General features: G+C 35.8%; 1 protein-coding gene across 3 annotated transcripts in view; it reads left to right on the top strand.

Annotated features, from left to right (window-relative positions):
- LOC110031957 (putative E3 ubiquitin-protein ligase RF298) overlaps positions 1 to 6184 on the top strand; it is a 20611-nt gene extending 14427 nt beyond the window's left edge. For 2 of the 3 annotated variants that reach the window (XM_020735413.1, XM_020735414.1), the window contains one exon: positions 5482 to 6184. In XM_020735413.1, the coding sequence (XP_020591072.1) occupies positions 5482 to 6009 (528 nt within the window). In that variant the 3' untranslated portion in view covers positions 6010 to 6184. Of the gene's footprint in view, positions 1 to 5465 lie in introns of all 3 variants that reach the window. The other variant, XM_020735415.1, reaches the window with a different exon arrangement.
- Positions 6185 to 10877: the final 4693 nt, after the last annotated feature.

Here is a 10877-nt window from a genome sequence, read left to right as displayed (position 1 = left end):
TATATATATATATAATGATGCGTCTAACACACGTTCGTGTTCTAAATTTTAATAATAGAAGTATCTGGTGTTCATATTGTGTCGTGTCCCCATTCGTGAAACATAGCTAATCATAGAGCCGAGTAGAACATCAATGCTGGGCATTGGATAGCTATTTTTAGGATACTCCAATTTTAGTTCGATGAAGTTGATGTACCTCTTTTCATTGGATTTAGGCACAATGAGTAGATTTGAAATCCATTCATGATTATAAATCTAACATAAAGTATTCTTTGCACTTCTTCACGGATTGGGCTGACTAAGGTAGCTGCAATCAATATGATTTTTTGCTTAATTTGCCTTAACTTTTGGTTGATATTGAATTCCCTCTTGCATTTTGGTGGATAACCATGCAGATAGATCTTTATGCTCCTTCTGAGTCGCCACTAGCTTGCCCTTGAACTCGGCTTCAATTGATGAGATGATACAAGAAGTATGATTTTGGCATGGAGTTGGAACTTTGATGAATTTCTGTGTCTCCAAGCTCATTACATCTTATACTTTTACATTCACCATTTCTTCTTGGGTGTTGATTTTAGTTTTGAGGCAACATTTTCTTGATTGATGCAATTCATCTCTCACAGGGACCGCTTGCCCTTCGACGGATAGTTTAACTACTAATTAATATGTGGAAACCTCTGCTTGAATTATATCAAATGACCGACCAAAGATTGCATTTTAAAGTTGTGGCATTGACTATAATGAAGTTGATCATTGTTGTAAATTGGTGGTCGCCTTCTCCCCATATGGTTGACAAAGTTATTACTCCTTAGTGGCATGTTTGCTTTGTTCTGGCTCCGTTTGGGAGGGCTTTTTAAGAGCTGCGCGGTCGTCTGCCGCAATTATTGGCGAAAGTTTCTCGTTTGGTTCGCGACTTCGGGAATTAAATTCGCGGAAGCGGAAGGAAAGTGGGTCGCGGCATTAACCCTGCAGCCCCGCTTTCGACCGAGATTTTTACCCTTTACCCTTTTCTCGCCTCTGCCCTAGGTTCTTCCCTGCTGCTTCCCTCGCGTCCCTTTCTCCTTCTTCTTTCGTTGTCCCTTGATCAACAGAACTCAGGTAAAGCCAAGTCATATATTCTTCATGTATTTTCGGATCTGAGAGGAAGGATGTTCGTTTTTGCGGCTCCTGATGTTTTCTCCTCCTTGTCTCTTTCCTGTTTCTGTCATTTTTCTTTGTTCCTCCTTTCTTGTGGTGGCTCTGTAGCTTAACGAGCAAGTAATGGTTTTAGCTAGGCATTTTGGCACACGAAAAATTGGTTCTTTTTAACTCTTGCTCGAATTGAGCTCTTAGATTTGGAGGAAGTTAGAAATTTGGGATCAAATTGGCATTGTCCATCGAAGTTGCAGATCTTGCACCCATATATGCATGTTTGCCGTGTTTCATTAGATTGTTTTGTGGTTGGAGATTTGCAAGCACTTGTTAATGGAAGATTGTCGTTTTTGCGGCTCCTGATGTTTTCTTCTCTTAACTTTTTCCTGTTCATGCCATTTTTATTTTTTCCTACTATCCTATGGTGGATCTGTAGCTTCACGAAGTTTGCTTTGGCTTGAAATTTTGGAAGAAGAAAAAATTCTTCATTTTTTTCTCTCATGAAATTAGCCCTTACATTTGGAATCAAATTGGCATTGTCCTTCAAATGTGCAGTTATTGCACCCATATATGCATGTATGCAGCGTTTCATGACATTGTTCTATGGTTAAAGATTTGCAAGCACCTGTTAATGAAATATTGTGGTTTTTGCGGCTCATGATGTTTTCTCCTCATCTCTTTTTTGTTTCTGCCATTTTTATTTTTTTTCATCTTTACTGTGGTGGATATGTAGCTTCACGATATTTGGTTTGCTATACATTTGGAAGGACCTGTTAATGCAAGCACCATTTAGCTGGAAGCTGTTTAGATTCCAATGGCCTATATGATGTTAAAAAATTAAGTGTTATCCAAGAAAATATGTAAGTTTATGTGTCTAATATGTTGAGACAAGAATTATGTGGTATTTATGTAAATGCCCTAAGTTATATCAACTTTTGAAGAATTCAAAATGGAGAATTAATTTTATGCTTCTAAAATATATGTTTCTAAATTTTTATATCTATAGATGAATTAATATTTGTATACATTGATATATAGATAAAAATAAATTTTAAACCTATATGTTTTCAAAATTACAAATATTTTTTTTAAATTTTCTATAAAAACTAATATTAAAAACAATATATTTCATTTAATTAATTAAGAAGTAATATTTTTATAAATTTTATGTATATTACACTCATATTTTTACAAATAAATCAAAAATTAAAAACAATTTTAACAAACAGGGGCAGTTTGGTCATTTTTACATGAAACAGCTGACCCACAGCATTTTTCACGCAGCTGCACCAAACAGACAGTCAACTTCCCCGCAGTTGTTTCCCCACAGCTGCTTCCTGGGTCAGCGCAGCTGCAGCTGAAAAACTGAGAATCTGCAGCTGTGTCAAATAGACCCAGAATGTCATTTGTACAGATTTCACTGCAGGTGATCATGCCATAGTTGTCAATTTCACATCTTTCAATCTTAGTTGCTTGAGGTTAGCTTGCTATTTGCTTCTTCAGATCCACCTAAAATGGTTGGCCAACTCCTGCAACGTGGACTGTGCAAGTTGGGATAGGTTTGTTTCTTTCATCTACAACTGGCACTTTGTTTGAGCTCTGATCGTGGTCAACCAATTAAACTAAAAATTTTCTGCCTAAATAAACTCTTCAATTAACTCCTGAGGAGACGATAGTTCTCTATGTTATGACCATGATTTCTATGAAAGACACACCACTTATTCATTCCCCTCGGATGATGGCTGATCTGTATTTGCTTTGTTTGTTGGAAGTACCCTTTAGTCTGGATGGCTTTGACTAACTTGAGTATCATTATGCATAGAAGGATGACTTAAAAAATAAACAGGTGGTGGTGGTGACTCATCCATTGCTCGCACTCACCTTTTCTTTCAAATGGTACTTGCTTCAGCGGACAATAAGTTCATAGGGATTGAAATGGTTGGTGAATAGGTTGGTGGGCTGGCGAGTAGTTTTCGGTCTTGAAAACTTAAAACGTGTATGCTCTTTGGGTGATGGCGTTTTCTTCTTTACTTGGTCCCTATTTTTTGGACTATTTTGCAAACACACTCGCTTTATCATTGTACTCTTTTGCATTCATATTGATGTTGGTGAGTACCTGAACTTTGTCAAAGGATGTGATTGTCTCGAGCAATACGAGAAAATCATTCGAATTTGAGTCCTTAAAAGTCATGAAGAAAACCCTACGCATCAGTGCATTTTTAATGTCTAAAAGAGAGATAAGTGACTCAAAATATGCAGCATGGCCAATTGGATTAGTCTGATCTTGACATGAGTCAAGGTGTAAGAATTTGAATATGGGAGGAGGTTCGATTTTCGTGATACGAGTAAAGGTGTAAAATTTTGAGTCTAGGAGAAGGTTTGATTTTGGTGATTTCTTGGTAGAAGGCGTTCACCAACTGGGGTCTTCTCTCAACTTTACCTTCAGTTTGCTTGGGTTAAGGAATTGATTCTTCTTCTTAGGACTCTTACGGAGTCTATCTACTCCTCTATGAGCTATGTCCTTGTTGCAATTCTCAGGATTTGATCACGGACGCCTTGGATCAGACTGCCTAATCTCTTCTCAATCTTTCCTCTAGTATTTCTTCCATCTTAACCTTCATAAAGTTTCAGTCATCTCTCTAGTATGAGTTCCTTCGGTTGGATCACTGTTAGGCCTTTTTGCAGGTTTTTGAATGTCTCTTTTGGTTCTAAGAATGAGTCCATGCTCATTGCACATTTCAGAGTGTTAAATCTCGTTTTTTCCCTGGGCCTAAGTTTTATGGATTACTTGAATCTTTACCAACTCGAAAGAAAAAAATGAAGTGCAAGAAGGAAAAGGAGATTCAAGCAGAGAATGCAGATTCGTCTTCAAAGGCTCAAGAAGCTACAATGAGAGTGGGGGCCAAGAAAGTTAAATCTTGACCTCTCATCGGAATCCTTTATTTATAGGTAGAAATCTTGAACCTTGAGCGCACCGAGCAAGATTACATGATAAGCAATAGATATAAAAAGGTAAAAAAAGGGCTTGTAGCCTTAATATAGACTTGAAATTGTACTATCAATTGGCTTTTACGAGTCTAAAGATCTCCTAATTGTGTGCACAGAGTGGCCTCTGTGGTCATAGGCAGCATGTAGGCAGCATCTTTGGTCTGATTGATCCATCGAGTTTGTTTAAGTGGAGATGAGGTTGCCTTTGGTGGGCCTGTGATTCTGTGAACTCGCCTCACCATTTGCATTAGTAGCCTAATTTCTTGAACTTTGTTGGGTGGATTCTCCTGAAATTTGACTGCTTGATTTGTCAAACCTGCCTTATTGGCATTATTTTCGGCAGGTTCGTCTCTTGAGGCATACAGGTTCATTTTTCCATTAATGCCCTTGATCTCGTAACCAGTTTCCCTATACCATCCTAGATTGTTTCAAAGGAAGCTTGTAGTTAGCATTCAAAGTTTTGGCTCACATGTGAGATTCATTTTCTTGTAAATTTTCTGGTATGTTTTAGCCATCTGTTCTATCATTTTTGGTTTGAATTATTTATTTTTCGATTATCATGCGAAATTTGAGGAAAAAGTAAAAAATCCCATTTTTATGAAGTATATATGTTCATATTGCACTGGCGGGTTTGACATGCAAAAAGTTTTCCCTATGGACCTCGAGATCCAGTTACATTTTCTCTCTTTGCTCTACTTTGTGGTGCATTGTTTTCTATTTGGATTTTTTGCTTCAACTTTTAAGTTATTTGACAATTTGTTTTAACAAACTGTGATTAAGCAAATGTTTGGAGTTGACTGGTCATTAAGTTTGAGATTGAGGCGTCCAATGAATAATGGTCTTAGGCTATGTATAATCATGATTTTTGAGACAATCTGATTGTCTCAAAAGTGCTGAAAAGCTCTGAAACAAAATCAATTGCGAGATGATGAGAAGACATCAGGAGGTTATTGTAAGGTTTAGGATTATGTTTTTATTGCATAGTATGCGTCGGTACTAGATGATTTCATTGTAACATTCAGGCAAGGAGAACCATTTTTGAGGTATGAAAGTTTTATGGCAAGTGCACTTTTATATGAATGGATCCATCTTTGTGTGCAACATATGTGGTTATGTTGGTCTCGTAGGTTTTAAGCTGTGAGATGCTTAAGCCCCTTCATGGCTTCTGGTAGACTACGATCGTGGCTTTTATTATTAGTATGAATGTTAGCTTGATTGAAACTGAATCACATGAATCATGATGTCTTTCTGGTTGTGTTTTCTTTTTCTCCCTCTATTTCTTTGTGGCATGCCATTCTTAATCTTGGTTGACGCTTTCACAAATCATTTTAATGGAAAAAAAAAAGGACCAAACTATGGCAGACTAGGTGGAAGCAAGAACGTAAAGCCAAGGGAGAAGTGCTGTCCCAACTCAAGTCAGAACGAAAGGAACGAGAACAGATTGAGGCCTCCGGAAAATCAAGGGAGAACGAGATTGCAATCAAAGCAGAAAATGAACTTCAGAAATACAAAGATGATATAAGGCGGCTGGAACGTCAGATAACTCAGCTGAGATTAACAACAGACTCTTCAAAAATGACAGCCTTTGGTTGGGGTTCTAATGACAGCTATGCTTCAAGACTTTCAGATGGAGGAAAAAGTAAATTCGACCATTCAATCAGTGAACAGTTTCATCTCCAGGAGCAGGGAGATGATGATCTACAGCGCGATAGAGAATGTGTAATGTGCTTGAGTGAGGAGAAGTCTGTAGTTTTCCTTCCCTGTGCTCATCAAGTTGTTTGTACAACATGCAACGAGCTTCATGAAAAGCAAGGCATGAAGGATTGCCCTTCCTGTAGGACTACCATTCACCGAAGGATCTCTGTTCGGCACGTCGAACTAATAAGCTAAGTATACTCTCCATCATCATTTAGATTTACAAAATTGAGAATAAAGCTTTGCCCCTGAACTTTTGAACTGAATAATTCAACTTGAATCGAGTTTGAAACAATCTAATTCCTAATGAGATGTATTGATGCATCTGCTGCTTGTTTACGTTTCAAGAATCATTCCAGAAAAATGATGTTAATTACATAATTTTTTTTTAAAAAAAAATTCGTATCTTCATTTTGCTTGTATTTTGAAATCTTATAAAGCACCGTCTGTCTTTTCTAGTTACCCTCTTGCCATGAAAAGTTTTTGGTTTTTCTTTTAGTTTGCATAACATGAATAACTTTTATGAAGCACTAATCTTAAAGAAGAAAAAGGGTGAAAAAGAAATTTCAAAAGCAGTTGAGCTATTATGATAAATTCTAATGCAATTTTATCCTCTCATTTAGCTTTGATAAAAGCTTGGAAAGTATCATGTTTGCCGATATTGCCATTTTTAAATTTATTTTGTATTAGAATATATTAGTATAAAAACAATAATTGAAAAAGCTTTTTCAATAACTGTTTAATAATAATTGCTAATATCGGTCCTGAGCCCCAAAGGAAAAGATTGAGGGTACTTTCAAAATTTTGTAATTTATGCATCCACTAAGAAAAATTTCTGGCTCCGCCCCAGATCGTAATCAAGGTCAAGGCACACAACTATTGACAACATCATGCCCATTTTTTGTCAACATGACATATTGAAGCCCTGGACATCAACATCAACTAAACAAGTAATAAGGTGATCGTGACACCAATTTCAATGCCCACCTTGTCGACCAATGATGAGCTATCTTGATTGCATATACAATCAATGATATTTTAACGATAACTCCAATATCTCAATTTTTATTTTGATCATAGAAGCTATCTTCAACAGTCATATCTACTATATTATATAAAAATTCTATTCAGTTAGGAGGGAGAGCATCTTTGTTAATTCTATTAGTAGCATGCCATGAATTTGTGGTCAATTTCTCTGAGAGGTCAGAGGTGTAGGGATCACTGATAAAGCCTAGCTATTGACACTGGTTGGTTGGGGATGATGAATCTCTTTATCCTGTAATAAATTCTCTCCCCAAGCACAGGAAAAAAAATGTGGGAGAATACTTTTTCTCACATGTTTTGTATTCTACTATTCATTATTAATTTGTAGAAAAAAATATTGTTTAGGATAGGGGTGAAAATGCTCAGTCGAGTCAACCTTATGCTCCTCCTTAAGCTTGAGTTTAAGCTTAATTAATTATTTGAGTTATAGCTCAAACTTAATTCTACCATTTCCAGCGCTTATGAAAGAGGGAAATACTTTTTTGTTAATATAATAAAATATAAATGATCTATTAGGAAATAAATAATAAAAATTATTTGTATCTTTTTTAAGCATTTTAAATGATTTTAAATAAAGTTTTAAATTTTAATATACTTTGAGTATATTTTTTGTTAATATATATCTTTTAAATGAGATGGCCAGGGATCTAACTAGTCAGGTCGTAACGGCTTCAGCTTAAATTATTAGCCCAGCCAGCTTAGTTTTGAGAACTTTTATGAGTTTGAGCTGGCTCTCAACTCGGCTTGGCTATGGTACACGACTAATTTAAGATATGTATATATAGACACATACGAGCGAACTTGCAAGCCAATTTATTATTATTATTATTATTATTATTATTATTATTATTATTATTATTATTATTATTATTATTATTATTATTATTATTATTATTATTATTATTATTATTATTATTATTATTATTATTATTATTACACTTTGCCAAGCCTAGTCAAATTTAAATTGGAGCCTATTTAACACTAGGGCTATGATTGCTTGCTTTAGCTCGAGCTCAACCTTATTGGTAGGAAGCCTGGCTCGACTCTTTCACACCGCCATTATAGCCTATTTTAATTTTTGACAATTCTTGTTATAATCGCAGCATATTATAGCTTATTAAAAATAATAGGTCATGGATATGATCCTACTTGGGATATTTTTCATTATTTTACATTTTATATTTTTATCATAATCCTGAGTTGCTAATACTTTGTTATCAATCCCTAGAAAGATCTATAGAGGGAGCCTATTTAACATTATACAACTTATTAAAAACAATAGGTCTTGAATATGATTTTGCTTGGGATCTTTTTCACTATTTTGATTTTCTAGATATTTATAATAATTATATGTAGCTGATATTTTTTTGTTATTTTCTTGAAATTTCTATAATGGGAGGCCACATAATACAACTTATTAAAAACAATAGGTGTTGAATATGATATTTTTCACTATTTTATTTTGTTAAGAACTTCATCAAAATTATGTGTGGCTGATAGTTTTTCTTTTCTTATTTTCTAGAAATATTTATAGTGGGAGACTATTTCTTATGATATTTATATAAAAGAGGCATTTGCATACATTCCGAACAATTCGAATGTATATACATGTCTAAAACTTAAACTTTTATATTTATATGCACATCACTCAATTTTCAAGCATATATATATATCTAAATATCTATGTCCGTCTGTCTATCTATTTATCTTTGTGTGTGTGTGTGCGCCGCAAGTCGTGGCCTGTTGGTTGGCGGGGTTCACTGTAAGTCCCTTCAGGTCACGGGTTCAATCCTTAGTGGCGTTGAGTTTTCTAATATTTAGGCACATGGAGCGAGCTCCCATCATGAGGTTTAGTGCATGAGAAATAAGTATTTGGGCTTCTGCCAAATATCGATTTTCTTTTTTAAAAAATAGTAAATTATATATATATATTATATTATATTATTATATATGATGCGAAGATGTTATAAATGTAAATATCAAAATTTCAATGTTAGAAATATATGTAAATCATAAAAATTTTGTGTCATGTAACTAAATTGTGGTGTTAAATCCGAAAGTGTCCAGAAACACACTTAAGAAATAGAGCGTACCGGGAGGAAGGAGAAAATGTAGAGAAATATAATAGTGTGTAATCTTTTATTATGGAATGATCCCTGTTTATAGGCATGGGGGTAAATATATTACAGTTACAGTTTTGCCCCTAATCATTAGCTTCTGTGATGGTCACTTTGGTAAATTAGGAGGAAAGTACGATAAAATATAATTACAAGAGCCACCCGACAAATTTTAGTTTGGCGACGGTTTAATTCGGCCGATCGATTGCATCTGTCGCGTGTTGGTACTTGATCGTTGATGCATGATCGGTCGTCTCGAGTCATGCCAACCATCTGGGCTCTCTTTGGATGATCCTTATACCTTCTAGATCGCTGACCGATTGGATGGTTCGGTTCCTGGTCAACCGATCGATGATCGTTATACAAGTCGATTGTTTTTCTTAAGATTCGTGTTGTGTGGTTAGCTGGTCATTCGAGCTTTTTCCTCATCCTCAGAATCCAACAGGAATCTGCCAACTTCTTCCATCTACTGCCATTTAGGGTTGACCAATTTATGCTTCATAAACCTTTCAATAGCAAGTGAACTGTCAACCTCAACCTAGCGGAAAAGACCCTCGACGTGCTCCTCCTGAATAATCATCGAGGATATTCTATCTTTCATATCATTGTTCTCCTTCATAAGAGTTTCCACTTGCGCTCTGTGCTCCAAGGCCTCCAATTTTTGCTCCTCCACAGACAACTTTAATCTCTCCTCAGCCACAAAAGCCCTTCATTTTAGCTTCTGAACCCGCAGGGAAGATCTCTCAACTTGCTCCTCAGCTCTATCTAGGAGAAGAGCATGGAAATCCAGGGCTTCCCAGATAAGGGTACGACACCGGTCAGTTGCTTGAAGCATGTCTCTCCTATCCATCAACCTCAACATCTTCTCAAAAGCTGGGGACCAGAACATCTCCAACCAGGTCGATGGGTAAACCTCATTCAACGAAGTACTAGGAAACCACTTCGTCTCCCAATCAAGGATTGCATAATGGACACCCGTCCATACTCCGGCCTCCGATCATGTGTAAAAGACCACTCAGACAAAACATCCCCTTTTTGGAGGAGGGGGCAAAATTTATAGCTAGAGTCAGAGCTTTCCTTCCCTTTGGGAGGTCTCTCTCTCTATTCTCGTGACTGCACATGTTTCTACCTCGGATTCAGTCCTGATCGAAACAAGATGGGAGGTGAGACTTGCCTTGGCCCGCTCTTAAAAACCCACAAATGAGGTCCCCACCAGAAGTCATTGCAAGAACTCCACTAATCGATGGATGAGCCGGTGAAGCAAAAGAATCATAAACACCATGGGTCTGATAAGGGCCCACATCGCTCCCTTCAAAAAAAATCTAACCAACATACATAAGTTTTATGTGTACTGATCGCGACTTTATATATGCTTAAAAATATAAGTATTTAATACTGCTGCTAAAAGATTTAATCTCTCAACAACTGTACCAAAACTTAATAACAGTTGTAAATTCGATAAATATGAACATAATAAATATTCAATAATTGTAAAGTCACACTTATCAACGCAAGTATACGTATCGCTCAAGTAATATATGACTCTAATTGAGTCCTAGATATTGATCCCATAAGGAGTAATATTAGAACTACGAACTAAGATTTTAGAAAAGTAATACTTTAATTGCAACAACGAAGTTCAAATTGCTTATCTGTCACTAATAGACAATTGAAATAAATATATAATTTTAATAACTATTAAATAACTAAATATACTAATGAAGGTTTAAATGTGATATTCAATATAAGAAAACATCTTTCTCATTGCCAAGAAATTATAGTGAATAGATAAAGTGAATTAGTTCAAATTATATTGTGCCAAATAGGAGCATACTTATTCTTTACTCTTTGGTCCAGACATAAAGAACATTGACTAATCCTACGCTTGTTTACTGAATCTGC

The sequence above is a fragment of the Phalaenopsis equestris genome, unplaced genomic scaffold (genome assembly GCF_001263595.1).
Source record: "Phalaenopsis equestris unplaced genomic scaffold, ASM126359v1 Scaffold000873, whole genome shotgun sequence".
Classification (NCBI taxonomy): domain Eukaryota; kingdom Viridiplantae; phylum Streptophyta; class Magnoliopsida; order Asparagales; family Orchidaceae; genus Phalaenopsis; species Phalaenopsis equestris.
The sequence above is the reverse complement of the archived record's forward strand: the minus strand, read 5'-3'. Positions and strand labels throughout refer to the sequence as shown.